The sequence below is a fragment of the Fusarium oxysporum genome, chromosome VIII, assembly GCF_013085055.1.
Source record: "Fusarium oxysporum Fo47 chromosome VIII, complete sequence".
NCBI classification, from domain to species: Eukaryota; Fungi; Ascomycota; class Sordariomycetes; order Hypocreales; family Nectriaceae; genus Fusarium; species Fusarium oxysporum.
Window position 1 is genome coordinate 1,644,041 of NC_072847.1, and position 23,957 is coordinate 1,667,997.

At 48.8% G+C, this 23,957-nt stretch overlaps 6 protein-coding genes across 6 annotated transcripts; 3 read left to right on the forward strand and 3 right to left on the reverse strand.

Moving 5' to 3' along the window:
• The first annotated feature begins 746 nt into the window (after positions 1-746).
• FOBCDRAFT_229355 (Alg9-like mannosyltransferase family-domain-containing protein) lies at positions 747-3,254 on the forward strand. The gene is made up of 3 exons (XM_031188557.3): positions 747-1,357; positions 1,533-1,763; positions 1,814-3,254. The coding sequence occupies exons 1-3, from the start codon at positions 1,151-1,153 to the stop codon at positions 3,215-3,217; spliced, it is 1,842 nt and encodes a 613-aa protein (XP_031035822.2). The 5' UTR covers positions 747-1,150; the 3' UTR covers positions 3,218-3,254.
• Positions 3,255-3,286: 32 nt separating this feature from the next.
• Positions 3,287-7,195, reverse strand: FOBCDRAFT_47842 (uncharacterized protein). The gene is made up of 3 exons (XM_031188551.3): positions 6,704-7,195; positions 6,289-6,444; positions 3,287-6,235 (listed from the first exon to the last, which is right to left on the reverse strand). Exons 1-3 carry the CDS (start codon positions 6,843-6,845, stop codon positions 3,606-3,608), a joined length of 2,928 nt encoding a protein of 975 aa, XP_031035816.2. The 5' UTR covers positions 6,846-7,195; the 3' UTR covers positions 3,287-3,605.
• A 3,283-nt stretch (positions 7,196-10,478) lies between these two features.
• Positions 10,479-11,305, forward strand: FOBCDRAFT_229360 (Tim10/DDP family zinc finger-domain-containing protein). Its single transcript, XM_031188550.3, has 3 exons — positions 10,479-10,607; positions 10,674-10,743; positions 10,799-11,305. Exons 1-3 carry the CDS (start codon positions 10,600-10,602, stop codon positions 10,982-10,984), a joined length of 264 nt encoding a protein of 87 aa, XP_031035815.1. The 5' UTR covers positions 10,479-10,599; the 3' UTR covers positions 10,985-11,305.
• On the reverse strand, positions 11,306-17,252 carry FOBCDRAFT_166214 (nucleoporin subcomplex protein binding to Pom34-domain-containing protein). The gene is made up of 4 exons (XM_031188548.3): positions 17,090-17,252; positions 16,089-17,001; positions 12,896-16,036; positions 11,306-12,842 (listed from the first exon to the last, which is right to left on the reverse strand). Exons 1-4 carry the CDS (start codon positions 17,158-17,160, stop codon positions 11,502-11,504), a joined length of 5,466 nt encoding a protein of 1,821 aa, XP_031035813.2. The 5' UTR covers positions 17,161-17,252; the 3' UTR covers positions 11,306-11,501.
• Positions 17,253-17,514: 262 nt separating this feature from the next.
• On the forward strand, positions 17,515-22,414 carry FOBCDRAFT_166217 (indole-3-glycerol phosphate synthase-domain-containing protein). The gene is made up of 7 exons (XM_031188546.3): positions 17,515-17,959; positions 18,010-19,891; positions 20,485-20,782; positions 20,838-21,035; positions 21,085-21,188; positions 21,238-21,468; positions 21,522-22,414. The coding sequence occupies exons 1-7, from the start codon at positions 17,640-17,642 to the stop codon at positions 22,167-22,169; spliced, it is 3,681 nt and encodes a 1,226-aa protein (XP_031035811.3). The 5' UTR covers positions 17,515-17,639; the 3' UTR covers positions 22,170-22,414.
• FOBCDRAFT_229367 (uncharacterized protein) lies at positions 22,415-23,707 on the reverse strand. The gene is made up of 3 exons (XM_031188545.3): positions 23,463-23,707; positions 23,256-23,408; positions 22,415-23,202 (listed from the first exon to the last, which is right to left on the reverse strand). Exons 1-3 carry the CDS (start codon positions 23,634-23,636, stop codon positions 22,489-22,491), a joined length of 1,041 nt encoding a protein of 346 aa, XP_031035810.1. The 5' UTR covers positions 23,637-23,707; the 3' UTR covers positions 22,415-22,488.
• Positions 23,708-23,957: the final 250 nt, after the last annotated feature.

Below are 23,957 nucleotides of genomic sequence, written 5' to 3' on the forward strand. Positions count from 1 at the left end.
ATTCTGAAGACGTCGAATTACTTTATTTGGTCTACGCCGCAATTTTAAATTGCCCGACATCGTTTCATTGGGCATGATGTGCATCCATCATGAGTAAAAGAGGCTCTGCTCTGTGAACTCAGTGACAACATAATCTGGGGAGAGGTGAGGGGAATGAGGGGCTCTAGAACCACCTGACATGGGTTCAATGCAGGTCTAGACTTGACCAGCGACCCTATTTCTTGGATACCCAATGAAGAATTCTCTATTACTGTGATCATACCAGATGATAATCTGTGTCATGTCTATACTCTATACCTGTTGTGTATTGACCGTAGAGAGAGAGAGAGAGAGAGAGAGAGAGAGAGAGAGAGAGAGAATTTCCTCTCTGAAAACAGAGTTTGTCTCAGTTCATTTTACTGCAGCCATCAAAAGTGCCACACGCAACCAAGTCCAAACTATTTGCTTGCTATTGAGTAACAACTTCTCATCCTCATATGACCCCCAACCTGTCAATTGATATCGATGGAGTAATTAGATAGAGAACTAACCAATGCCATTTCCCAGTGTGTTCCCAGTTTGCGTGTATTCGGCAAAATCTTAGGCCTTATCCTTTACCGCCAGATGCCGCCCGTTCCGCCACCTCCGCCATTTATCAGCGGAACTGTCTTAACTCCGCCTGAGCCGCCAGAATTACATATGTAATATTTCGTTTCATGATGTAACAAAAGATGATATGTCATAAGCTTAGAGAGATAGATTATTTTATTTACAGTAGCAGAAATATGTTTTTATTCGGCGCTTGTTGTACCGAAGCAGAATAGGTGTTAACCACCGTACAGGTACTCCAGTTCGTCTCTAAATCACATCAGCTCCAACCCTAGAGACGGTCGAATACTCATGCTTATCCTGCGTAATAGCTAACCAAGTGTTATACAGACGCTTATCTTGTTTCTTGTCATGTTTCCTGCTTCACGCTGAACCGCCATTCGCTGTTCCATTTAAACTGTGGCTTGTGGCCAACGTCGGTTCAAGGCCACATGACAGAACGTTGCCAACCAATCAGCAGCCAATCAGCGCCTGAGCCACACTCTCACAATAAACAGCTGTCTCGTTAGAATAGTCGAACCCCTATCGACGCACTATACTTGGCCATCACTCAGTGGACATTATGTCGTCCGCGACAGTTTCAAGGAAAGTCTTAGACGAGGCTCGGAATAAGAGGAATCGATCTGTTTTCCTGCGTGATATCATTGTCATTCGACTCATCAACGCTTGGTGGATAGCTACCTTTTTCCAACCAGATGAGTTCTTCCAATCTCTTGAGCCAGCTTGGGATTTGGCTTTTGGCTCCAGGAGCGGTGCATGGTTAACTTGGGTTTGTTTTTGTTTTTTTATCTTCTCGTTTATACCACCTGTCGTAGAAACACCCATGTGTGTTTCCTCCTTCATATGTGGTTGTTTTACCAGTTGCGAGGTGACAACACACCACTTACACCATACCAGCTACTACACGTTCACAGTCAATTATAGCCACTAACATAATTTGTTAGGAATGGAAACATCAACTCAGAACCTCTCTTCACCCAGCTCTCTTTGCCGGGGTCTATCTCATCGTAGACTTCATCTCCAGCCGCATCCTCCCTATAGGCATCCTCCGCGCTGCTATCCTCGTCGCAGCCCCGAAAGCCCTTCAAGCCGTAATTGCTGGTCTTGGTGACTGGTACACCTGGCAACTCGCCGTGTCTATTTATGGAGCCAACAGCAATGTCTCCTTCTTTGCAGTAAGTTATATATCCAAGTTTCCAGGCCATTGACTGACTTGATGGGCCAGCTCTTTCTTCAACTCTTCAACCCCTGGCAATGGTACTGCTCTACACGTACCTTTTCCAACTCTCTTGAAACGGCTCTCACTGTTATGGCGTTGTATTATTGGCCTTGGGAACTTGTCAGTGCTGCACAGACAACAAAGGAGAATCCCAAACCTACCCCTGTTCTCAAGAGTCTCTGGTCGCTTCGTGCGTCTCTGTGCCTGGCAGCATTGGCCGTCGTTCTTCGACCGACCAACGTCCTCATCTGGGCGACTATTGTCTTCTTCACCCTCACCCGAATCTCACTACAAGGTTCTTCACCGCTCACAATTTCGACTGTGTTTGCATTGGTTCGCGAGGCAATTCTCTGCGGCTCTCTAATCTTGGTCATTTCCATCGCATCAGATCGTCTATACTTTGGCTTCTGGACATTCCCTGCGTACAACTTCCTCAACTTCAACCTCTCCAAATCCCTCGCTGTGTTCTATGGCCGCAATCCATGGCACTACTACATTCTTCAGGGTCTCCCTCTTATCTGCACCACTAGTCTTCCCTTTGCAATTATGGCTCTGTACAAGTCAAGTGCATTTGCCTCATCAACGAGCCAGTCCAATACACTGAAGACACTCGCATATACCGTCTTCACAACTATCGGCGCGCTTTCACTCATCTCTCATAAGGAGGTTCGCTTCATCTATCCTCTTCTTCCAGCACTCAGCATCCTCTCCGCTCCCGTTGCCGCCTCATTCTTCACTTTCCAGCCAGATGCTACCACCAACAACCCCCGTCCTCGGCCTCAAATCCGCAATAAGCACTATCTCTTGGCTGCCCTGGGCGTCAACGTCTTTCTCGCAGGATATCTGTCTTTCTTCCACCAAACAGCCCCCCTCAATGTTCTTACATACCTCCGCCATGAGTACGAACGCATCCACCCAGACTCAGTTCAACTCGCCCAGACTTCTCGCTTCTCTGTTGGCCCTGGGAAAGACGAAGAATTATTCGCCCTTTTCCTCATGCCTTGCCATTCTACCCCTTGGCGATCCCATCTAGTATACCCTGGTCTACGAGCTTACGCCCTCACTTGTGAACCACCTCTTCACACTGAGCCAAACACTCGTGAGCGGGAGAACTATCGTGACGAGGCCGATCGCTTTTACGACAACCCTATTCCCTTTCTTACTTCGGAGCTATTTGGACCAGAAAAGCCGCTTGCTGTCCCTCGCTACATCGTCGGTTTCGACGGTATCGAGCCATGGCTACAGGACTTCGTCAAGACCCCTGAGGCGCAGGCTCTCAGTCTCACACAGGTGCGCCCTGTTTGGAAGGGATTCAATGGTTTGTTTAACGAAGATTGGCGACGCTCGGGAAAGATGATTGTGTGGGACACTGGTATTTACGATAACGCACCTCCAGCGAAGGAGTCGTAGATTGGCCGTGCAAATTTTGGAATAGTATTGAGTGTATACTAAGAATGTAAGCCCTTGAGCAACCAGCGTATGCATCAAACTATGAAAACTGCTTGGATTTCATATCTTTGTTGTAGTAACCTGTACTCCTTGACTATACTCCTCCACCCGCTCAAATGAAATAAAGCTCACCATCACACCAGGCTACATTACATACATGTAATCGACTTATAAGGGTGGTAGAGGGTCTAAGTAGGGTTCAGTCGATAAACCCGTCTCCCGCATATCCATCATGATGTCCATCTCATTCTCCCTAAAATAAACCAAAAAGAAAAGGCTATCCTGCCGTGATACTACTTCAACCATTCCAAAATACTCTTCCCATTTAAACTAGGACGCTTTTCTCCTCCTATTGCTCCTGCTTTGGTGTCTCTGACTCTGACTTTACTTGCTGTTGCTCAGGCTGTACTTGCTCGGGCTGTACAGGCGATATCACTGCCGGCTGTTCAGTGGCCTGGGCTGGCTTTTCTTCTGCTTTTGGCTCCTGTGACAGCAGGGGCTGTGGCTGTTCCTGAGCGTGTTTCGGTTCCTCCGCCTGCGGTTGCGTGGTTACAGAAGCAACGGTCGGGACAGGAGTTGATGTTGTTGCAGCGGCCGGTGGCGTGTCAACATCGAGCATAGAAATGATTTTCTGAGGTGTCTGGGGGCTTTGCGGCTTTTGAGATTCTGTCTGAAGTTTAGGTTCAACTGGAGATTGAGTCTGTTCCTGAACTGGAGGCTGGGCTGGAGTTGTCGGCTGAGGTTGAGGTTGAGCCTGGACCTGAGCCGGTGGAGGAGCTTGCGCTTGAGGATGGGTTGGCTGAACAGGTGATGTGGGCTCAGGTTGAACCATTGAAACTGTGGCTGTCTGAGGAATTTGTGCCGTTGTGGGAGCCGGACCCAGTGCTGGACCGGGAGCTGCAGCAGGGTTAGAGGCAACAGCTGGAGCACCAGCTATTGCTGCAAGTGAAGCATGTTGCGTTGGCTCATCTCTTCTAATTTCTAAACTCTTTCCTCGGGGTTGGAAGCTTGAGGCGCCCAGGCCGGGACGGTCTGCCGGAGGAGGAGACTTATTCCTCCTTTGTTCCGCACTCTCTTTTGCTTCACGGTATTTGTTCCTGATCCATCCTATGGGACCCTTGGAATCACTTTCTCTGCCCGGATCGAAGCTACCCTGTCCCTCGCTCACCATGTAAGGTCGGTCAGAGCTCTCGCTCTTTCGAGGCCTATGACTGGAACTTGATATTGATAGGTTGCTGACATCGCCATTGTCGTTCTGCCCAAGGGCAAGGCGTGGTGAGGTGAGACCGGCAGAGGAGCCGTTGTCAGCATTCTTACTCCTCGACAACCGCCAACGCTTCTTTCGTTCTTTTTCTGCTTGATCAACAGTGCTGACAGACTGCTCGTCAAGAATTTGATCCAAGTCCGAGCCTTCGTTAAAAGATGAGTGCAGAGACGTTGGTGGTGACTTTTTCGACTTCAGTGTATTATCTGGGTGCAGGCTCTGGTTTGATGACGCTTGAGATGCCCTAGGAGTGTGCTCAGATGAAACATCACTCTTTTGCTGCGTCAGAGAAGCAGGATGTGCGAGTGAAGTTTCTTGAGGATTTTGCCCATGTGACGGTCGATCATGTAGTTCTTGCTGCTGCTCCAATGCTTCTCGGTGTTGTTCTTCGAGAATCGGGGCTGGTTGTTGCGGCAATGCCTGAGTTCCAGATTCATACTGCTGAGCATGTTCCATTGGGTTGGCCAGTTCTGCCCCAGGAGATGACGCAGCATTCGGATGTGTGTATGTCAAAGAGGCAGCAGAACTCTGGGCACTTGGGTTTAAGCTTCCTGGTATCCTCTTCTTCTTCAGTTTGTTAGGCTGTCTCTTGTCACCGGTATCGGTGTTGGGTGTGCTACGGAAGATGTTGGGAAGATTGCGCTCCTTGGATGGTGTGGAGAACTCCTGCGGCACTTCTAGTAGTCTCTCGTGACTACGGCCTGTTACAGGAGCCTTCGTTGGTGTGAGGTAACCGCCAGATATGAAGTCAGATGACCTTGTCGATTGGGGAGATTGTTCTATGCTCTCTGTGGGGTTGACTTGTGTCAAAGGTTCTAGATGGGCGGGAGAACGAGGCCCTGACCCATCAGACCTCTGAAAGCGGCCAGCGCCAATGGCAGGAGATTTCTTGGATGGCACGGTGTTGCTTCTGGCCAATCCACCTGTCGTCGGCGTAGCTGTCAAGGCTGGACTATTGGGCGTTGAGCTTCCGTCATTCCTGGAGTTCCGTGACGACACGGATCGGTTTCTTCGAAGCTTGCCATCTCGCCGCACACTGTTGGCGCCTGCGCTCGCATTGGACGCCGATCGGCCCAGACTTGTCTTTCGAGTAGGCTGAGGGGTGAGAGGACCACTAGGTGTGCCAGACTCCACCTCTTTCTTGGTCTTTTCATCAGCAGCGGTGCCCTGCATACCAATAAGGAAGTGATCCTGGTTCTCGATCAAGAAAATGATAACACATTGGTTCAGTCGGTATTCCTCGGGAGCCATGGCATGTGCTGGGTGAGACAGCATGCCTGGCTGGAAGATGGCAGCCAGATTTTGTGAGTTCATGCGATTCTCGTCCGCCTTGGCAGCGAAAACCGCGAGAAGGTCGAGAATGTAGAGAAGTAGCTGTCGGTTCAAGGGCGGTAGCTCCGTGATGAGTCGCTGGTACTGCAAGATGGCTGCTTTCTCGTTGAAATTTTCGACGAACTGAGGCCCCTCTACGTCACCTACAGCTTGCTTGGTTGCGCCTCGGAGGGGGTCGCGGAACTTCTCGTATAGATCGAGGGGAACGACGGGTTCGGGGAGGTCGTTGAGATATCGTCGCAGAACGTTGGCAGCATCGTGTACAGTGTATCCATCCCAGACGAGACCCTTCCCGTATCTATCAGGTGAGTCGAATATGGTCTTAAGCTCCTTTATTCTCTTTTCCGATCCGCTAAGCCGGAATATTCCTTCGACATGGGTAGCTGAAAGGAAGCGTCAGCACAATTTCCCTGTCAGTCAGGCCAAGGGGACCAACCTTTTTCTTTGAGGAAGACGCCACATTTTGCGACGACAATGGGAACATAGCCGTAGATGTAACTCTGTCCATTTTCATCGATGAGCGAGATGGCGACGTTGGCATATGTAATACTTTGCCGCAAAGGCACTCCGAAGATGCCTTGGGGACGGGTTTCTGAAAATACGCAAGTTAGAGATCAGACATAAGAAGTGGGGGAGCAAAGCTATGTGCATATTGACTTCGTGACTGTGAGCATTGTATGTGCAACAGATTCAGTTGTGATCAGCCGTAGGCGCTGTGGCCCGAAGTATTCAAAACCGTCGAAAAGCGTATCGCGACAGGTGATAGCAACGAAACCATGTTGCTTTATGACGTTCTGACTCGAAGCTCGGCATGGTTGCGCAGTAAAGAGTGGAGGAGGGAGATATCTTACCCTGGGGTTCCTGGTGCTTCGAAGGTAGCTTGAAACCCTTCCACCATGATTTGAGATCGCGCTTGCTGGGCGGGGATGCTGCATTGTTGATTTGAAGAGCCGGCTGGTTGGCCTGGTTAGGGTTCGAGGCGGCGGACGTCATGGCGAAAGGCTGCGCGTGCCGAGAGCGAGAGCGACGACTGCGAAAGCGAAAGCGTAGAAGAATATGAGGTTGACGTGACGAGGGACACTACAGCTGGGCCGGCCCAGTTGCCAGAGTCACGATGGCTGGGCCTCAACCTCAATAGAGGTCGAGCGAGGATGCGGCGACAAGGTGCGCTGAAGCGGTGACCCGGAGCCGTGCTATAATACAGAGGCCCGGTTCAGAGAGGCGGGCGGGAGGGTGAGGAAAAGGTCTCGACTCGACCGATGCCGATAGGCGACAGCAGGATGGAAATGGCGATGCGATGCGAGGCTAGAGATCAGGAGCTAGAAATCAAAGCCTTGAGCTGGGGAAGCTCAAGCGAGCAAGCGAGCGAGGGAGTCGATGGCAACAGTGTGCGCGCCAGTCTAGGATGAGACAGATCGGTCGATGATTGGTAGCGTCAAGGGCGTTAGAGCGGTTCAACAGTAGTAGTGTAGGGCGTCAAGGCGTTAGGCGCTGGCTTGGTTCAGTTCACTTGTGTCTGGTAATCCAAATCCAAATCCTTGGCTCTGAGGCACGGGTTCGGGCGTAAGCAAGAATCGTGAAGGCAAAAATAGTGAGTGAGTGAGTGCGATGTGATGGTGACGAGGTGAGGCGATAAAGAAAGGAACGGCAAGAGACGCTTCGAGCGGGTCAAGGCTGTAAATTATCGCTCAAGTCAATGATTGTCACGTCGTAGCAATAGAGGAGCAGAGCAGAGCAGAGCAGAGCAGAGGAGAGCAGTTGGTGGCATCAAGAGCCAGCGAGCGAGTGAACGGGAGGGAGTAAGATTAAAGAAATCCAATCCAATTGATGTGAGGCGGGGGACTTGGGAGCGAAAGCCACTATTGTAGGTACCCGTAGCGTAGCGTAGTAGTGCTGGGTCTGGGGAGGACAATTGTGTCCAGGTACAGTACATACAGGGAGTTGGGGGTACCGGTTCGCAGGGAAATGATAGACAGAGACAAAGGATTGCGTTGTAAGACTACCTTAGGTAGGCAAGATACAAAGGCCAAGAGAAAACTGAGTATCATATCAGCCTTTAAGTAAGACTCGACTGACTCGGTGATTATAAGGGTATCGCTTCGATATGTTGTGTGGAGTTGAGGTTAATTCTGCAATAGGAATTGCAAGAGAATGCAGATGCAGCACTGCATAGCTTCTAATTATGTATTCATATGCAGGTAGCAAAACAAACCAGCTCTGGCAGGTACCTCTGCGTCTTTGCCTCTCAAATGCTTGACGGCGAATGTCAGGCCAGTATCGAAACAAGTGGAAACGGTCTGCTGTAAGTGGGAGCAGGCAGGGGAAGAACCTAGACACGCGATAGTTACTTGGTGGGTGGGCTTATTTGCACTGAAACAGAGTGTACCCGATGGACAATAACAAGCTCTGTTAACGTGTGTAATTAGGGCAACCAGATTGGGACGAAAGCGAATGACCAAACGAACGAACGAGCGTGAATGTGAACAAGCGAGAGCGGGAAGTGGGAAGATGGACAAGGACAAGGATGATGATAGAGACAAGATTGCGAGAGGGGAGGAGAAATACGAGAATGGGAATGCAGGTCGAGTTTAGTTATCCGTTCGTACATAAACTTTCAATAGTTAGACGATGCAATGGGACCCATCTCAAATCACTCATTTTTTTTTTTTTTTTTTTTTTTTTTTTCAGGTACATCGTCCGGTGTTGGTAAACTCTGAATCTCCCTTTAAACTTAATTGTCAACGACGGACGTTATGAAGACCTAATATCGTTGTCAATATCAGTGAATATCCATCCGTGTAGTTGTATACAAAGCATCTTGGATGCCCGTCTACGTTGGATCTGCTACTACCCATCTTCAGCCATTCCAACCTTTCTGCAGTATCGAATCTCTAATAAAAGAACTGTCATGTATAGAATAGTCAGATATTAATTGATAAATCCACAGAGTCAACCACCCAACGCCGCAAGCGGTTGCTGTTGGTGGATACTTTTGGCGCAAGCAATTGCGTTGTGGGCATGGAGATTTACCAGGATTCAAGCTTGGAACACGATCAGTTAAATTGATCACATCACTGGCTCAATCTGCCCTGTTCTGCCCTACAAGTTACAACGGTAATAGATCTCTCCACAGTGACGAGGTATTGTCGATCACAACTCTAGGGGGATACACCCGTCGATAACTTGTTGAAGCAGCTCTTATCAGTCACTGTTGAGAGAGACTCTGAGTCACTCAAAGAAAAAGGCCCTGGACTCTCAGCTGAAACCACTACTGCAAGTCGACAACACCAACGAACCATAAACCATGGATGATATCCCGGCACTAAACATCAGAACTTGGCTTATCCGTGGTCTGCAGTCTGCACTCCCAAAAAAGAACTGTTAATCTTAGTTGGATGCCTCCACTGTTGAGGACGCTCTGGAGTCTCTGTCACCGTCTCGATCTACAGCGCTGTTTATGTTGACTGTCCAAATCGAGACTCTTTTCATTTCGACTCTGAAGCTAAGACCCTAGTCTCACTTGGTGCACCAACAGACTTTTTCTTGTATAGAGAATGGAATTTGGGTAGTAAAACGGATCAGCTCCATGTTTACCTTTTAGACTAGACAGCTGAACCTCTTAGCTGATGTACAGTACGTACTTCTCTTTGATTTAGGTACCTTAGGCATGCATGGTTGGCATTGACACAAGGGACTGGCGACTGATGGATGTTTCCATATTTGGCATGTACATCTCCAAGGACGTTGAAAGATTGCAACCATCACACGTCAGTCTTTCGCCTCTCTTGAATCCTCTCTGTGTTCTGATTCGTCGCCTATCTCATGCTTCAGTTTTGTAGATATCGGCGAGTAACAGAAGTTCTGAAAGCATAACCCCCCTTGTATACAGCCCATGCTATACCTTAGTTTCTTTCACGTCAGGTTATAGTTCATGTACCTCCAATTTGTACGTCCTTCTTTGAGCAAAGGCATATATCTTGGTCATTGACGTCTATCTTATTGCACATCAAACACTAGGCACCATACATGGACTGCGCCTCATCCAATCCCGACCCAACTGCACTTGTCAGACGAGGTGCCGCGCCGATCAGTGTTTCATGTTTTTTGCCATCAATTGAAAACATAAGAATAGCAATTGCCATGCTTACCTCCAACGTTTGTCTCGTTTTGGTCAGCTGAGTTACGTGGTGAGCTGTAGATGTGTGGATCTGCAGAGCATTGGAGGGGGGTAGCTAAGCGGAGAGGTGCTCACATGGCAGTCTCTCAGTAGATGGTTGTCTAAGTCCTCTCAGTAACCGTAACTGACAAGAATAGTAATGGCTGTTATCAAGTGTACGTAGGTCTTCAGCTGGTCAAAGAAGCTCAACTCCACTATCATGGGTACCTAGCTACGTCAGAAGCTCCCACCAGAGCAAACGCTGCAATATCAGAATAAGCATTCAACAATGAAATTGCTCCAGAACTGTAGAAGAAAGATTGAAACCAACATACTGATGTATCACACGAGTCTGAATAGCGTCACTATAATAAACGGGAATAACAGTTGTGGTGCATTTAAAGCTCAGCCAATCCGGGGTAAAACGATAATGCGATCCCGCCGATAAGCCCAACCCGGCCGAGTCCCGAGCTCTCTAGCCTGCTTATCTCAAAATTTCAGTCTCCATATCAAACCGACAACGTCAATCCACCTCGACAAGCCTTATAACCTCGATTTCATCAACCACATCACCCCCCTTAAACCGTCAAAATGGATATGTAAGTCTCTTCATGCTCGATTTATGTCACCAAGTCACAATTCTAATCAACATGTTCCAATCATAGGCTTTCCGCAGCTGAGCAGCGCACTCTTGAGCAGCGCATGCAGAAGCGCCAGGTCAAGGAGTTTATGGGTGTATGTACCCCAAACGAGTATTGCGTTCGAATTGTTGCTGACGAACTTGTCTTAGGCATTTGGTGGTCTTGTTGAGCACTGCTTCATGTCCTGTGTCGATGACTTCACCTCAAAGGCCATCTCAACCCGAGAAAGTGGCTGCATCAACCGATGCGTTCAGAAGTGGATGGCTTCTCAACAGCGCATCAGCGACCGCTTCCAAGAGCACAACGCCCAGCTCACAGCTCAGATGAACAAATAAACGCGAAATACTCGAGAGACGAGACATGTACGATTAGCAAGGAGGACGACAAGGGGAAATACACACAAAATCTGTTCTGTTGATATCAGATGTGCTCCGGATTATATATGAGATCGAAAAGACGGAACGCTGTTTATGACCATGATACGCCGTGTGGCCAGGTCTCATGGCACCAGATGCACTTGTATATTATTACGGGCTACAGGCATGAGGCGCTTGGGCTTAAGCTGTCACCATGGAATGAATTTATAACCCATTCTTACTCATTTCTGATGTCCCTTCTCGCCCTTGCAACTCAACTTGACAAGGCAGCAAGCATTTCGTGATCGCAAATAATTATTACAGACCGGCGAGCCGGTTCACAGGATAAGTCGGTTTGTGTCAACGAAATCAAATGAAGTCTCTCTTATGCCATTCCGCAATGCGTACATCCTATTCCAACGCCCTTGACCTAAGATACTTATAATATACACCTTGATGATTATCACTCGTTTCTTCTAAGCTCCCATGTTCATATTCAATTATCTGCTTCTTCACTTAGCACATCCCTGATGGCATCTAATTGAGCCACTGCTTTCTCCTCCAAAAGACTATCATATGCCCCTGTAGCAGGCTTCATGCCACGCCAGTCCATTTCACGCTGACCTAAGGGCATGAGTCGCTCCTTTAGCAACTTCTTTGTGCTCAACCAAAAGTCGACGTTCTCTAGCAGGTTTGCCGAGTCCCATTCCACGTCAGGAATGTCCCGGTTGTTGTTCACACGAAGAGCAGCAAGCACTCGTGTGAGGAGGGCAAGAGAGTGAACCTCGGATATCGCGACAAGGGTCAGGTAGTGCGGTGACGCCCGAGACTGAGTACGACTGGCTCCAGGTGCTTCAAACCGGTCCACACTTGCTTCCAGTAGGTGAGGGAACTGATTAAGAACGTACGCAACCTCTGGAGCAACAGTTGCACCCAAAGCTGTGAGCAAGTTCAGCATTAGCGGCAACAGTCCTTTGGCCCAGATACCGTAGCAACGTTGCACCACAGGGGAATCTGAATAGGGAGAAATGTTGGACTTCAGCATGAACTTAGTCAGATTCGCAGATAGGATGTTGCTCAAGATTCCATCGCATGCCATCTGTTCAGCAACCATGGGGAGAGTTGAGAGTTCAAGCAAAAATAGCATGCTCAATTCGCCATAGATAGGGTCGCCTTGATCCGCCAGTCTATCTGCCCATGAGTAGAGAGACGAGGCAGCATGGAGGACTTGATGCTCGGCCATGATGTTAAGGACTTGAGTTTGAGATTGATCCATGTTGGGCAGACTTATGCAGGCTTGAAGGATGGCTGTTAACAATCCTAGATCTTCCGGCGATACACTATTTTCGTTGTCGTGAATAAGGCTAACGAGTGCGCGGAAACCTCTGCCCACAACTCGGTCAAGGATATTCAGCACAGTTTGTGTAACTGTCACGGTAGTGCCCTCAAAGGCATCCTGAGATTCGGTTGCTTTCTTGCCACTGATTTGGTAGGCACGCAGAGTAACGAAAAGAGCCTTTAGAAGGGTGCGGTAGTACGAGATAGATTCAGTGCCCCAAGGCTCCTCGACTCCGTTCATGGTACCAACAAGGGTCGAGAGAAGCTGGTTGATGTCCTTGACTGGCACCGATGACTTGACAAGGCGCTGGATCAACACAAGCGCAAGGCTCGCCCTGGACCCGACAAGCTTTAGGAAGATGTGTTCAGGTCCTGGAACTCCTTGGTTGGCATTGAGACATTGTTGGGCAACCTGCAGCATTTGCTTCTCCACGGTGTCGTTCTTGGGCATGCATGTTGAAAGCTCTACAAGTAGAAACTCCCAGGCATGGAAAAGGGCCTAGAAATAACATCATTAGCTATGTCCATGGTACGCAAGACACATTCACTTACGAGCTGAGCGTCAACTAAAGACAAGTTAGTGTTTGCGCGCTCCATCTCTGTCTTGAAACCATCGTCCTTGCGACCTTTCCAGCCTGGATCGAATCGTAGCATCTGATCGGCGCGTTCCAAGTCATAGTAGTAACTCTTGCCGAGTTCCCGCGGCTCCAGGATGGTTCGCTTGAAGCAATCCACAGGGCAGTCTGAATACTTGTTGGAAAAGTTTCGGGCGAAGTTGTTGTGAAGAGACTTGTTGTAACCTCCAACCTCAACTCCATCACGCAAGTAGTAGTCGAGATCGCCGACAAGGCTCTTTGCCAATGTGCCAGAGTTGCCCAGATGCCGCGAGTGGTAAAGCTGCATGGCAAATGTCTCCGCAATATACGCGGCCAGTCTTGCGTCAAAAGCAGCACGGACAGGGTCAGACTTTACGGTGATACTGGATGACTTGAGGTCTCGGACATATTCTCTAAGCCCATCAAGATAAGCGGTGTCTTTCTGGAGTGTGAAGACTGTCCAGGGCCAGAAGTTCTGGGCAGAGGCGACAAAGTCCAAAATAACCAGGGCCTCGCTTATTTCTAGATCTTTCAACTTGCCAAGCTTGGCAAGCCCAGTGGCAAATACCGAGCTGGAAGAAGCATCCGTCTTCTTTTTGTCTTTCTTCATTGCCTCCCTAGGGGTCTGCCCGGTAAGCAGGCAGTTAGACATCCACTGTTGTCGGTTCCTCAGAATAGCCGAAAAGAACTTCCATGTGGCCTTAACCTCGCCCCTGAGTTCAAAGGGCTTACCCAGGATTGATAGGAGTTGGAGAAAAGACTTGGAAATCTGAGGCCCCAAGTAACCGAGCAGTGACGGGGGCTCACTTGAGGATTTGCCAGCATTTACAACCAAAGACTCAAGCAGCCACATGGTGGGTTTGCGGAAATGGTCAGATACTGCGCATAGCCGTGCAAGCAGGGTGGAGCTTTTGAACAGGTAAGTTTCGATCATGCTAGAGGATTGCTCTAGATAATTGGCGACGCGTAGTAGTGTTGCGGAAAATTCAAGTACTGAATTTAACTGTGCCTGTACCATCTCTACGCGTCTTGGATAGAGGGTACTGTCGGCGGTTGTAAATGCTGTGATAAGGGATGATAAAAGGGGTTGGAATCGCAGAGATCCAGTTGAGGGCGAGACAAAACAGTCGATAACATAAGAGGCGGCAGGTCGTAGGCATGAAGTCAGATTCTCAGAGGTCGAAGGATCGCCAAGACTGTAGCTATACATAATCACCTTTTGCAGGATTGGTACAACCTCTCGGAGCACTGACGAGCGGCATGTGTCAGACGCAAATCTCCAGGTTGAAGTATTCTCAAAGATGTCTACGCCTGCTTGGGCAATGGCGTAGCTGACCTTTGCCAAAACTTTATCTGCTGTGCCCAGCCATGGGTTCAGATCTGACTTATTTCTGCTTGTGGTATGAATACCAGCTCGTCGCTGAACAGCGGAAGTCATTGCAGTGTCAATGAGGTTTGAGAATAGTCTGAGACAAGATAGTAAAAATTCGAGCCTCTCCTGGACCAGGTCGAGGCTTCCCACGACCTTGGTGAGCTTACCAGCTCTGGACTCGGAACTCAAGAGCTCGCATCGAGAAAGATATGACCACACTCTGCTAGGGTATATAGGCAGGATCGCATCGAGGAATTGGACGCAAGAGTTCAGGATAGTGACGACAACGTCCTCGCTCTCCGCAAGATCAACCTGCATGTAGTAGTCCATTGTCTCGCAGACGACTGTTAGGAGATCTCTGCCACTACCCGCATCAATATGTTTCTTTGCCTCATGAAGAATATCATTGTCAGAAAACACCAAGGCGCCGGTGGACTCCCCCCCGGCGGCGTTCAGATGATCCATGCGAATGAGTGTCGCAAACAAAGAGATGACTTCGGCAGTTTCTTCTGGCTGGAGCATTCCAAGTTCAGATTGATAGCCTTCCTTCATCAGGTTGATTTCCAGTCGTCGACCCAGGAGCGAAATAGTTGAGTGAGGATACTCCATTGAGACAACTCTACCTGTATCCGTAACAAATCGTCCATATGTGCCTGCTGGTATCCGGTACGCATCGTCCTCGACACGTCTTCCTCGCCACGAAGGGGATAACGAGATGATGGGAATATCTTGCAGCAAACAGAAAGTATTGGTGTTCTCGTCTTCTTGAGCGAGCTCGTACTCTTGGAAGTAATCAGGAAGGACGAATGTGAGTGTGGGTGTTGCACGTAAAAGGTTAAGGATCATCTGAGACCGATCGCTCTCACGGAGGCTAGTAGCACTGGCGAGAGTTCGGCAGAGAGTGATAAACGGCAGAAATTCATAGGGGTATCTGTCAAGGGCTTGCTGAAAGAAGAACTCTAGTGCAAGATCATCATTGACCATGGATGCGAGAATATCTTGCTTCTCCAAGAGGTTCTCCTTGTTTGAAATGTCCCAGTAATTTCGGCCGGCGCTTAGAATCGAAAGAAGGGAGCTTACTGGTTCGGACTGATAACCAACGATGGGGTATGACACCTTAAGAAGCTCGAGGAAGACATTGCGAAGACGAGCACTGAGTAAAGGGGTCATGCTACCCTCATCTGAGGGACCCAATGCTGTTGCCATATTAGAAACAACATCAAAGACACGGCCTTGAGCCGTGACTTGCGATGCAAGCTGTTCCACCACGACAAGGTCCTTGGATGACGTCGCATTCTCGAGGAAGCCATCAAATTTCGAAGATTCGATGGAGAAGATGCTGCCCGCCGAGTTTCGTCTTGCAACCGGTCGAACCACACCTCCTGCCTCAAAGGTTTCTCGGGCATTTTGCTGTAGCAAATTATCACGCTTCTCTGTTCGACTTTGGTAGGAAACATTCATGCGATGAAGAAGAAGCGTCCAGGCGAAAATGACGGGTGAAGCACTTTCGCAATCGGCTTCGGCAGCGTTTAGTATGCTCTTGTGGACCTGTTCAAGGACGTCGGATGAGAGCAGGTATGTATCGTAAGAAGTATCTGCTTGAGTAGCATCCTCTTCTCTCTCGGAAAGATAGGTTAATGAGCGAGCTGGCTTGAGTAGTATCAGGGACACGGCGGCTGAAAGTGTCTTCAGGGGCAAAACCAGAGGCGCAATGCTCTCGTGGATCTGGAGGCACTATTAGTACAAGTCTGCCATCAACAAGTTGTACAATACGTACCGGCTGAACAGCGTCAAAGAATCTGTAAACTTCCATCAAAGAAAACCACTGGTTGACGGCAGTTGAAGGTGCAAAATCGTCGCCAAAACTGTCAACAATCTGGAATACAACAGACAAAGCATGGATAGCTTCGGTTAGAAGCGTTCGCAGCCAATCTAGTTCGACTTCCTCTGTCACCCACTTCTCGTCCGTTACAGCTTTTAGACCTGATTCGATGCGAGACATAGAGTCTGTGAGAACTTGAAGGTAGGTCGGGAGTAGGGGTTCGGCATCGTCTCGTGAGGGAAGCTTCAGTCGGTAGGTCTTGGCTAGGTCGAGATCAACACTGGCGAAGGTCGGCAGCCTCTCGTATAGCTTGATCGAGTTGGCATAGTCCGCAGACATCATAAAAAAACGGCGCTCGGTAAGATACGTATCAAACAGGCGTCGCTGTCTCGTCTCGGGCTTCTCGAATTCAGTCCAGATCTCCTCAGCATCCAGCGCAGCCGCCGATCCTAGGTCCAAAAGAAGTCCTGACCCCTGGCCATTGTTAAGGCCGGCAGCTTCCTGCAAATTCTTCGCATCTTGAGACGATAATGGGCCACTGAGATGGCGCGCAGGACGAGACTGGTGTTCTATCACGACCACACGCAAAGCTGCGACTAGGTTGATTTTGGCATTCTTGCTGAGCCATTCGGCATCTTTCTTGATCGACTCGATATCAGGTCGTCCATCTGAGCTTGCGGGAACATTTATCGGGGCCGTTTTTGTTTCAAAGACCTTTTTCGTAGCTTCATCTGCGGGTGCGAAGGTGCTGGCAGGGTCCTCGAGAAGACGGTGAACATAGTCGTCGCTCAAAAATTCGATAACGGCAGAACTCGTAGTTCTCTGTCCAGAACTATCAGACAGCGCAGTTGCGATGAGCTTCCAAGAGCTGAGGGGTGAGTTAGCAGTGAGTTTGTGTACATAGATGGATAGGCAGCGCAAGAGACGAGAGCTGCAGAGGCAGTCAGTCAACTTACAGCAGTACCCGCTCCCCAGTCAGGCATTGTTCTAGGGAGGGGAAGTAAATGCGATCGGCCACCGGCGCCATTGCAAAGAGCGTCAAAAAGGCGACAGTGGCATGCGATGCATCACCTTGCGATTAGGGTGGATGCGAAGAAAGTTTGATTTTGATGCTTGTTGACGCGCCTGGTCGCGAATGAATTGGATCGAGCTTTGGCTGGTCAACTTTTTGGACCTGAGCTAGAGAGCTCCAATTTAGCCCAAGTTTACCCGGTGCTTCAGTGGACGGCAGTTATATCGGACCTTATGCCTCCATTCACCATATAGAGTTAGCACTGTACGAACGATTGTGTCTCAGCTAGAGACGACAGTGCGCTAGTCAGTATCGCACTGGCCAAAAGTCGCATTCACAGCTTCTTTGTTCAACTCTATTCGAACTTAAAGTGACTCACCTTTTGCAACGTCACCGCTCTCAGTCTCGTAAAATAACTCATTTTTACGAAGACACGGTTTCAAGCACTCTCCCTTCTCGTTGTTGTTTTTTCCGAGGAAAAAAAGAGAGAGAAAATGGGTTCCTCAGATATTATCGATCACTCGCCTCACCAGGCTGATCCCTCGCCTCCAATTCCAACGGCCTCTAACCTTATTCTTATTGACAACTACGACTCTTTCACCTGGAACATTTACCAGTATCTCGTTCTTGCAGGAGCTACGGTTACTGTCTATCGAAATGACAAGGTCACTGTGGATGAAATCATTGCCAAGAAACCCACCCAGATTATCATCAGCCCCGGTCCCGGTCACCCCGAGACTGATTCTGGTGTGAGCCGCGATGTCATTAGACATTTTGCTGGCAAGGTTCCTATCTTTGGTGTCTGTATGGGCCTGTAAGTGTTGGTCTTTCACTTGTATATCAATTACTCTAACCTCCTTCCAGTCAGTGCATCTTTAATGTCTATGGCGGAGAAGTCAGTTCAGCTGGTGAATGGCTCCATGGCAAGACTTCACCGTTGACCCATGACTCCAAGGGTGTGTTCTCTGGTCTCAAGCAGGGTGTTCCAGTTACTCGGTACCATTCTCTTGCAGGTACCCACGTCACTTTGCCTGAGGACCTGGAGGTTTCCTCTTGGGTGGCTAAGCCTGATGGTTCCCCTGGTGTCATTCAAGGTGTTCGTCACAAGAAGTACACCATTGAAGGTGTCCAATTTCACCCTGAGAGTATCCTAACTGAAGGTGGACGAGCTATGATCACAAACTTCCTCCGCATGCAAGGAGGTACTTGGGAGGAGAACACTCAGTTCCAGAAGTCTGGTTCTGCCAACAGTGACGACTCGGCTGCACCCAAGTCCAAGAAGAACAACATTCTGCAGCGAATTTACGCCAACCGAAAGGCTGCTGTGGATGCTCAGAAGCGAATTCCTTCTCAAAGATTTGAGGATCTACAAGTTGCATACGATCTTAACGCTGCCCCTCCCCAGATTCCTTTTGTCAACCGACTACGACAGTCTCCTTTTGACGTTGCTTTGATGGCTGAGATCAAGCGCGGTTCTCCTTCTAAGGGCATCTTTGCGCTGGATATTTCCGCCCCTGCACAAGCTCGAAAGTACGCTTTGGCAGGCGCAAGTGTCATTTCCGTGCTTACTGAGCCTGAGTGGTTCAAAGGCAGTATTGAGGACTTGAGAGCCGTTCGACAAGCCTTGGATGGCATGCCCAACAGACCCGCAATCCTTCGTAAGGAGTTCATCTTTGACGAGTATCAGATCCTTGAGGCACGATTGGCTGGTGCGGATACTGTTCTGCTCATTGTCAAGATGCTTGATTCTGAGCTTCTACAAAGACTATATAACTATTCTCTCCAATTGGGTATGGAGCCTCTTGTTGAGGTTCAGAATGCTGAGGAGATGACGACTGCAGTCAAGCTGGGCTCCAAGGTCATCGGTGTCAACAACCGTAACCTCGAGAGCTTTGAAGTTGATCTCAACACCACAGGCCGGCTACGCAGCATGGTGCCTGAAAGCACAATCATTTGCGCGCTCAGTGGTATCAACACCCATGATGACGTTTTGATGAACAAGAGGGATGGTGTCAATGCTGTTCTAGTTGGTGAGGCCATCATGAGAGCCCCTGACGCCAGTGTTTTCATTAGCCAACTATGTTCTGGAACCGAGCCCCCTGCTAAATCTGATGTCGCGTCATCATTGTACGTCAAGATTTGCGGTACTCGAAGTCCTGAGGCTGCCCTGAAAGCTGCCGAGTCAGGGGCAGACTTCGTTGGCATCTGCCTTGTTCCTGGTGCCAAGCGATGTATCTCACATGAGACTGCCCTTGCAATCTCAGAAGCAGTGCACACATATCCTAGCACTCGAAAATACGAAACCCAAGTAGCAGTAGTAGACAACAAAGCCAAGGACTACTTCGAAGCTGCTGCCCAAAGACTTCGTAGCCCTCGACCTCAGCTCGTTGGTATTTTCCAGAACCAGCCTCTGAGCGAGGTTTTGGAGAAGCAGAAGCAATACGACCTTGACCTAGTCCAGCTTCATGGTGACGAGCCTATCGAGTGGGCAAGCCTCATCCCCGTGCCTGTCGTCCGATGCTTCAAGCCTGGCCAAGTTGGAATTGCGCGTCGAGGATATCATACTGTTCCTCTTCTTGACTCCGGCTCTGGATCCGGCAAGCTTCTCAATGTCACCAATGTCCAGGCTGTTCTGGAGAGCGATCCTGAGCTTCGAGTCTTCCTTGCTGGTGGTCTCAACCCTGACAATGTGGCTGAATCTGTCAAGGCTTTGGGTCCCCTGGCTGATCGAGTGATTGGTGTTGATGTAAGTAGTGGTGTGGAGGTGGATGGAAAACAAAGCCTAGACAAGATCGCAGCTTTTGTAAAGGCTGCCAAGGAAATTCGATAAGAGGCAGAATAAAATACAGGTTATACAATTGCAGAAAACTCCCATAAGCACTCAGGTTTGATTGAAGGTGTGGGGTTGTAATCCATTTCAAAGTGTCCCCCTCTTTCAGGTGGTCCTTATAATATTTCTTTCGTGGGAACCCTTCTACGAGGCACAAATATTATCATCCCGTTCTATGCACTCTCTTTCCCATGGCCTAAGGCGCCATCAAACATGCACTTAGGCTCACAGTCTCGCATATTCATCTCTTATCACAACAAATGCTGATCTTGAGCTTTTACATTAACTTCTCTTCTTTTTTAAACCTCTTCCTATACTCTCACTCTTTATTCTATCTTATAACGAGGCCCTCGGTCTTTAGTAGAGGATCTCAAGGCTGATACTACTTTCTCTCTTCTAAAGTCATCATCTTTCACTTTTGGTCCTGACCAGCAACAACCTCTTCATCCCTTGCCACAAGACATCTTTACCTTCGCCTACCAATACTTATTCTGTTCTTCCTTCTTCAGTTTCTATTCTTCTCCTCATTCGACTTCTACCTCCTAGACCCAAGTACAACATTGATCGGTCCTCGTCCTTCAGCTTTTCGACAATTTATCAACATTACACGAATTGCAGCAGACATGGTTGCTCAGATCTTCAAGAGCCGTATAATTGCAGCCGCAGGGCCTCTCCCTGGTCAGTTGACAGTGGAAAACCTGAGGCGATGGACCTCACTTCGCAAAGGCGTCTTTATCGAGGACTTTGACGAGACTGTCACTCATCTCCTCTGCACCAAGGAACAGTTCGACAAGAAACTTCCCAAAGGTACTAATTTTTGTTTCTTGTTCTCTTTCTGTGGTAACTACTTATAACTTTATAGTCAGAAAGGCATTGAAACTTGGAAAGGGCATTCACATTGTTCATTGTGACTGGTTCGAGTACTCGACAGTCAAGAACAAGAAATTGCCTGAAGCGGACTATTCCATGAGAAGTCTCGTCGCAAAGGAAAACGCAAAGAAGAGAGAAAAGGTTCGGATCGAGAAGGGTAAAAGAAACGCGGAGAAATTTGTTAACACAAGTATGTTCTTCAAAGTTTTGCTGATTTATGAAAACTAAAGCTCTACTAGACCTCTTCCACCTCTATCGAGACCGTCTTAACTTTGTCTACCAGGTCGACATCACTCGAGATAATGAGTTCACAGGCGAGTTCGGACAGAAGTATTCTCTTTGCGTAAGTAAGATCTCTCCCTCTCGTGTGTCTTGGTACTAACAGTAAACAGTTATGGGAGTCCAACGCCAAACCCCACTTGTACTGGTTCACGGCCAAATTTCTCAAGCATAAGGGCAGCGCTCAGCCCGTGTATCACCGCCCTAGTCCTCACGAGGGAAAATGGAGGGCGCAGATGGGGCTGTTCGTGGACTTCTTCAAAAAGAAGACCGGGATCGATTGGCAAGATCGCGTGTCACTAGCCCAAACAATGCCCAGTTCGTATTTTCAGTACGAGCCTCCGGTATGTCTGAAGTCAATTACTCTTCATGAAAATAATGTATTAATAATATGTAGTCCAGAGGGAAACCCATCGGGAGACGTCTGAAGCACGACATTGAGTATTGTCGAGAGATCAATGCTGGGATTCGTGGATTGCCGTGGCCTCCCCTCGAGGAAGAAGAGCGTAAGACTGACTCGGTTGAAGATGAGTCTGATGATGGCCCAAGAGCCCTTGAAGAAGAAGACGAAGACGAAGTGATGGTTTCACCTCCCGATTCCCCTTGCGCTCCAAAGGACGAGTCTGGCGCGGATCCAAAGGAGTCTGGAGACGACATTGAAATGGCTTCTCCTCCTGATCCTGAGAAGCTTACCGATGAAAACGATTCCTGCTCCAGCTTTAAAATCCCTCGAGAAGAAAGGGAAGATATTCCCCCTTCTGAGTTTGAGCATTCTCAAGACGAAAAAGCAGCTATCGCTAATTCAGAGACCCATGAGGGCGAAAAGAAGGCCGAATCACCTCCTGAGTCTGAAGAAATTCAGGAAGCAGACAAACCGCCTGATGCCCCTATGCACGCAGAGACCAAGAGTGCTCTTACTACCCCAGCCTCTTCTATTGATAAGAAAGACCTCTCACATGCAGCAGATGAGGGCGCCGCCGTGGTTCCTGGTGATGTAGGCGAGATGGGAATCTCCTTCGAATTCGAGACACGAGAGTCTCTTTAGTTGGAGTTCATCTGATGGTTATGGGTATTACAGGCTTGCTATCTTGCTGGGCATGACAGAAACGAGTGCGCCAGGTCTCGGGTTATCAATTTTGAATCTCAACCCCAATTGCTAGGGAGCTTGAGAATGGGTTACTATCGGCTGGGGCAGCATATGATTGGGACGTGCATACCTTGGGAAACTTGGGGACAGTCGCTCAGTAGGCTTGGCGTATATGGAACGATAGCTAGTTACACAGCAATGCTCGTAATGGCTTATAATTTATTCATTTATACATAAACCGATGTGGTATTGCCAGTCTCCTTGTTGTTTCCGAGCTTCAGAACCTCAACTTCGGTAAAACAAAGACCACGAGTATGCATGCCACAGCAAGCAAAGCGATATATGCATACAGGAGTAGCCTCCCAAAATATCCCTTTCCTTCTGTCATCCTCTTGAGCATACCCATTCGCCCCTTCGCCGCCTCCATGCTCTGTTCCGTCTTATCCATTCCCTCACCTGCACGCGCCACTACGTCCTTGTCTGCCTCAAGAGTAGTTGAGAACCGTTGTGAGCTTGACTTTAGAGCACTCGCCATCTGAAGAATCGATTCGGAAAGGGCTTCCTGTTCGGCTCGTTGATGGTCAAGTAAGGCTTCGGCTGTTGCTGTTGATGTTTGGGGAGTAGAGGGTTTACTCCGGTTGGCGAAAAGCGCCGCGCGTGCTGTTGAATGGGCGGGCGTTGATGGAGATGAAGGTGCGCCTCTTGATCTTAGGTTCTGCGTTGTTTGTGTGGGTTGCTGTTTGTGCTCTTGCGATGTCGTAGACGTGTCAGAGGGTGTTGTTGATGCCGGTGCTGGTACTGTGGCTGTTGTCACTGGTATCGTTGTTGCCTCGGGGGGTTCTGACTCGGCATCATCATCTTGTCCTGAGCTTTCAGTGGGTTGGCCTGTTGATATGGAATCGACCATGCTATCGCTCGGCGTCGGTATTATTTCTGAGAGGATATCTTCTCCGTCGGTACTCCCATCATCTTCGTCCTCTTCAATTGCCACCTGTCGTAATGTCAGCTTAAATCCTTTGCCTTGTCCTGTAAACCATTTCTTACTTGTCTCAAGTCTTCTAATCGATCCAGTAGCAGTTCTAGAAGCTCTCTTTTCCCATTCAAGTCGCTTTGTACTTCAGCCCTCCGACCTGGCGCTTTAATCCCCAGCGCATCGTGTTCTAGTTTCGTCAAAGAGTTTCGTGCGTATTCGAGGTTCTATAATTCAGAGTCAGTGTATACGGATGTGGAATCGGGCACAGGCACTCTTACAGATGCTACTCGTGCTCTTTCGAATTCGCTCGATCGTAGTCGTCGTTCGCGGTCGCTATCTGTATGAAGAACGGTCTTTTGTAGTCGCAGCAGCAGGTTTCCCAGCTCTGCCGATGCAATATCGATTGCGCTTCTATTGATTGAAGGTACGGTACAATGCGAGAGTCGCGCCATGGTTGTATTTTTGTTTGGTTGTCGATCTCCTGGATCTTCCCCGTCTCTGGTGCTGTCGTTGGTGATTTAAGTGACGTGTGAAGTTCAAGGAAGCTCAAGCTATAGCGGGTCTTTGTAACTTGAGCATGTGCCAAGTCACGTCGCAACTTACAAGACCGTAACGACCAACCTGACTCTTGATGAAAACGAACAGTCTCTATATAAAAGCTATACAAAGATATAATTGGGTTCATATACATTTAGTAAGTTATTAGGTTTGAGGACTTTGAACATCATTCGACCTGTGTCGGATCAAGGACTGTACTACTAGGCAAGTATCTA